We start from the raw sequence: 5,096 nt of genomic DNA, 5'->3' as shown, positions 1-5,096 counted from the left end.
GATCCAAACGTTCAAGTAATTAAAATAAAAGCAAGATTCTATTTATTATTCATGTAAACAATAAATAAAAACAGACCCAAATAGGGATGGTAGTGGATCGGGGCAGAGGTGGGGGACAAGGTCTCCACCCCCCACCCGGCTCCATCCCTACCTTCATCCTCTCATGGGTTTTGATTTTAACCTCTATCTCCGGTCCAAACAGGGCGAGGTGGGACAAAACCTCATTTCTCCCCGGTCCACTGCATCCCTAAAGGTATTTTAGTTATTTTACTAAGTGGGGGCGAGGCAGGGCGGTGTGGAGGAAAGCGTAAGTCCATCCCCACCTCCATCACTGTACAGGTTTTGATTTTAACCTCCATTCCCTCCTCTATCCCCAGTCCAAACGGGGCGAGGAAGGGCGGGACCCCGGTCCACTGCCATCCCTTGACCCAAACAGTTCACTCAGCTCATTTACCGGCCCGGCCCAGGCCTAAGTCTTCGTTCCCGGGTCTCCTGGCCAGGTTCGGGTCCGGATATGTTTCAATGCAAAGACTCTCTCCGACCTGGATCCGATTCATTGACGAGCTTTCCCGCCATCTGACGAAATAAATTAATTACCAATCCCTCCCTAAAGGCATACATCACAGCCTCCTCCTCTCTCTCTCTCTCAGAGGAGAAGGATCGATGGCGAACTCTGATGATGATTCCGACTGTCCGTCTTCCTCAAAAGGGCCCGAAAATGCAGAAAACGATATTCAGGTAAACCCTAGACCGTATTTTTGCCCCATTTTCCACCTTCTTCTCCAAGTACCTTTGGGCTAAAACCCTAGAATCCTATCCATTTGGTTCTCCTCCCCCCAATTCTTGGATCTATACGTATCCCGTATCCGCTAAAAGCCATTTTTCGGCGGATCCGTCTTTATTTTCTGCGTTTGAATATTATTCTTTTGTTCCTTCATGTAGATTGTTCATGTTGATTGCTATTATTACTTCTGCAGCCGTTTTTCGTTCTCCACAAGGCTTTGCCTCGAAAATTTGGCACGGTTGCCTCAAAAACGAAGAAAACTAGGCGGAAGATAGAGTTATCGCCTTCATCACCCGTCCGTAACGGGAGGGAGAATTCTGAAGTCGAAGACGATGCATCTTTTTACCAGAATTTGCGGTTCGAAACATTCGAATACGTTTGGGAGAAAATTGAAACGGGCATTAGGGTATGAGTAGCATGCATTTTCGTTTGAGCCCCTCATGGCTCTGAAACGGTTGTTATTTTTTTTCTCATTATTTTGAATACACCCCGACATTGTGGAGAGCTTTTGCTATGATCATGTTTGGGAATTGAGTTCATCGGTCTAATTGAACGAATGAAATGGTGAATGTTGGAACTTTTGTTGCAGATGGTGTTTAAAACGCATGTTCTTATAATTTAGGGAAGGTTATATTTGATCATGGTGCAAATGGTTTCTGGGCTTGGATATTTCACTGGGGTTCTTAATTGCAGGATGCTTTGATGCACATTAATGTCAATCTTTTCGAAGAGATACACAACTGGATTAAGCGATCATTTGCTGCGATGAAATCATCCTCCAAGTGCAGTCTTTCTGAAGTAACGAGCCCGCTCCCCCTTCTAACCAGTAACATTTCTAGGCAGTTATTTACCGCCTTTGTCTTTACCAGTAAGTTTTCGTGGGTTATATTATCTCTTCTAAATGTTTGTGGGAAATTTTTATCCGGCCGTGAATTTAATGAGATGTTTTAGTGTTTGATGCTTAAAGAGAATAGTTTCCATTCTCAAATGTGGGATTTACTTATTCTGTTTTGGCTTTTATGGTGTACCTGCAATCCATCAAATGATGTTCAGAGAATGTGGAGTTTGTTGATGACCTGTTGACATTCAAGGAGCTTGGTGAACATTTAAAGTCTCACGAATGCCATGTGGCAAATTTGTCATCTCTCGAATTTTCTGTTAAGAGTGGGATTGGGGGTTGTGTTCGAAGCTTGCTCAGACAATTGGTCACTGTTACTCCAGCTGTGAGTTTACTTCTAGTTTCACCTTCTGTTTTGAGAATTTCAAGCATTCTTGATTTAAATAACTCGTCTTGTTTATTAAAGGCTCCTCTACTCTTTTGACAAACAGGCAGCTGATATTTCCATTTTAGCCTCGTGGTATGGAGAGACAACGAATTATGATCATCCAATTGTTGTGATAATTGAAGAAATGGAACAATGTAGTAGTGTCGTCTTAGTTGAGTTCATCACAATGCTAAGGTGATTTTATCATGTATCATCTTGTTATTTTTAGGGGTCTTAAAAGTCTCTAGGTAGTATGTTACAGACTGACCATTTTCAGTGCTTTTGATGTAGTGCTATGCATGACTAAAGTCCCAACAATTGCCTGATAGGAACTTGCGAAGAAAAAGAAGAAATAAGAGCATATATATAATGTTATTTAGATTAGTCATTATCAAGATTTTTGGAAAATGCCCTCTATTCATATAGATGGAACAGATACACTCTGTTGTCTTTTTGTCTTTCTCATTTGCTCTGTTTTTTATCATCTTTCCCTTGTATTCTGTGATAAACATTTTGGAAGATACATGGCAAAATTTTGTGAACTTGCTTTCACATAACCTCTTCTAAAAAAAAAGAGGATAAGAAGAAAACAAACACACACACACATGCATGTTTTCGTGTAAACCCTCAAATCTTCTCACAGAAACAAATCTTTTATGTAGATTATGACAACTTTGTCAACATCTATATGACTTTCTTGGAGTGCTTCCTGCTGTGCCCCTTTTTATTATCCTATTTGATCTCAAGATTGCACACTTGCACCCTTCTTTGCCCATTCATTTTGTTCCAAGCCTTGCTCCTCCAGTGGTTTCGTTGCCGTGCTCTTGTTATTTTATTTTGTTGGTTATCTTTTGTTTTGTCACTGATACATCATGGATCCTTTGTAGTGAGTATGTGGGCAAGCTTCCCCTCATATTGCTAATTGGAGTTGCAACAACGGATGATGCTCCAAGTAAGCTACTTCCGTCCAATGCATTGCAGCATTTGCAGCCTTGCAAGTTTACCATGGGATCTCCAGTTCAGAGAATGGATGCTGTTGTTGAATCTCTTTTGAGAAATCCATTCTATGGATTTGATGTGGGATATAAGGTTGCTTTATTTTTGAGAAACTATTTCTTCAAACATGATGCAACCTTAACTTCCTTTGTGAGGGCTTTAAAGGTGAATCCTTTTGACCACTGCATGTGTAAGAATTTGCAGGACTATTCAAGTAGGTTCTACTCTTGTATCTTCTGATCGACTACTCTTAAGTCTCAATTTTTTGCAGATGGCATGTGCCAAACACTTCTGTTTGGAGCCATTGAGTTTCTTATGCAAAGGCATAACTAATGAAGACAGTCAGGTTAATTTTGTTTGACTTAAGTTTCCAGAGAAATATCAAATATTTTTTTGTTGATAATAGAGATCTCAAGTATTCATTTTAATAAAAGTGAAGGATTAAGAAAACGTCATCTTAGGTAATATGAATTAACAGTGTTTCAAGAATTCCTAAGTCTGTAGAGTCATGCCTATGTTGGCCAAGGTATCTTGGGTTTGAATCCTGCTAAAAGCCATTTTCAAGCTGCCCACACCCACACCCACCAGAAAGAAGAAAAAAGTTATTGCATTGGAGACTAGATATGTATGCCTTTTGTCTTCCTTTTTATTGTTCCATATTGAATTAGTTTCTGTAGTGCAGGATTTTTGGAATAGAGCATGCAAGTCACTGACTAAAGACATGCTTGATCATGTTTCCAATCTTCCATCTTGTTCAAGGTACTGGAGGCTTAGAATTTGTTTTCAGTTAAAAAATAGCCAAACTGTATATTAATGCAATTATAGAGTCTAGACAGAAGCTGCATTTTTGAAAATTGGAGTTTGGTTCCTGCAGAGCAGCTGTGACTGCAGGGCAGCCAAATGAAATTGTTGTTGACGTTTTGCCTATTGGATTGTCAAAGCTTACAATAATACGGAATAATTGGAGCAGTGTGGTAATGGTATGTATCTCAAGCATGACTATCTTTCTCTATTATTAATAATTTTTTTTATCGCTAGCCTAACGATGATTGTTATAATTTGGGTGGCATAATTCACACCTCGAGTGGCCTTTCGTCATCAAAACTGATAGGCTACTTCTTTGATAAACTGCATCTAATGTTATATAAGAATTGTAATTAGAAAAGAAAATGCATGAAGCGGTTGTCCTCCTTCATTGTCTCATGCTCTTAAGTATCTCATAAACTAATAAAGTAGTTGGTAGATATTTCTATGAATATGTAGCAGATCCTGATTTGAACTATTTGGTTTATGTAAATCCTGGGATGATTAAACCATCTGGGCGAAACAACTTCAAGTTGAGTACCTGATTCTTCAGGGGTTATGTTTTTTTAAAGTTTTATATGTCAAGATTGGGAAAGAGCAATTGAAGGTAATAGTTCTTATCCATTTTTTAATACATAAAAATTTCCTAACACATACTAGTTCAGCATTGACAAAATGTGAAAGTGCCCCTGTTTATGGCAGATCACTGAAGGTAGGTTTTAAAGATAAACTGCCTCTTTGACACGTAATCTTGAGCACAAATCTAAAACTCTGAAAAGTGCCCTTAAAGTTTTAAAACCATAGTTGTCTGTATTGTTCTTGCTATGATATCATCAAGTTTTTTTTCTCATAAAAATCTTATCACTTATTAAAAAAAGGGTGTTTGAAATGAATTACTAGTTTCTTTTTGTGTCATTATGAAATTTTGCCATCTATAGGTTCCAATTTTCAGATTAACAGCATATTTGCGAGGCAGAGGATAGAAAGCGTCAATTTACATAGTCTAATAACCGTTTAGGATTGGAAAATGTTATGAGCAGAATAGACTTATGCTTTGTCAATCAATAGTGGACCTATTTATTTGGCAATTGTATCTCGTTGACCAACCCCCCTCCCCCCCATGTTTATTCTGACCATAGTGTTATCGTCTTGGAGAGCTGATAAGGTACACATTTGTCTTCAGGCTGGACCCTTTAAATTATTTCATATGTGGACCTCTCATGAAACTTGTCAACATATAGTAGGGT

At 38.7% G+C, this 5,096-nt stretch overlaps 1 protein-coding gene across 1 annotated transcript; it reads left to right on the top strand.

Annotated features, from left to right (window-relative positions):
* The first annotated feature begins 663 nt into the window (after positions 1-663).
* On the top strand, positions 664-3,285 carry ORC3 (origin recognition complex subunit 3). Its single transcript, XM_089986330.1, has 6 exons — positions 664-738; positions 978-1,190; positions 1,478-1,652; positions 1,838-2,007; positions 2,114-2,244; positions 2,937-3,285. Exons 1-6 carry the CDS (start codon positions 664-666, stop codon positions 3,283-3,285), a joined length of 1,113 nt encoding a protein of 370 aa, XP_089842456.1.
* Positions 3,286-5,096: the final 1,811 nt, after the last annotated feature.

Source organism: Nuphar pumila, chromosome 13 (genome assembly GCF_984573655.1).
Source record: "Nuphar pumila chromosome 13, dmNupPumi1.hap1.1, whole genome shotgun sequence".
NCBI lineage: Eukaryota > Viridiplantae > Streptophyta > Magnoliopsida > Nymphaeales > Nymphaeaceae > Nuphar > Nuphar pumila.
This window is presented reverse-complemented; position numbering and strand designations above follow the sequence as displayed.

Excerpts from the sequence above, each read along its gene's own strand:
- ORC3 (XM_089986330.1), top strand. The coding sequence starts at position 664 with ATGGCGAACTCTGATGATGATTCCGACTGTCCGTCTTCCTCAAAAGGG. Across the intron at positions 1,191-1,477 it reads AAATTGAAACGGGCATTAGG|GATGCTTTGATGCACATTAA; the intron begins GTATGAGTAGCA and ends TCTTAATTGCAG. Across the intron at positions 2,008-2,113 it reads TGGTCACTGTTACTCCAGCT|GCAGCTGATATTTCCATTTT; the intron begins GTGAGTTTACTT and ends TTTGACAAACAG.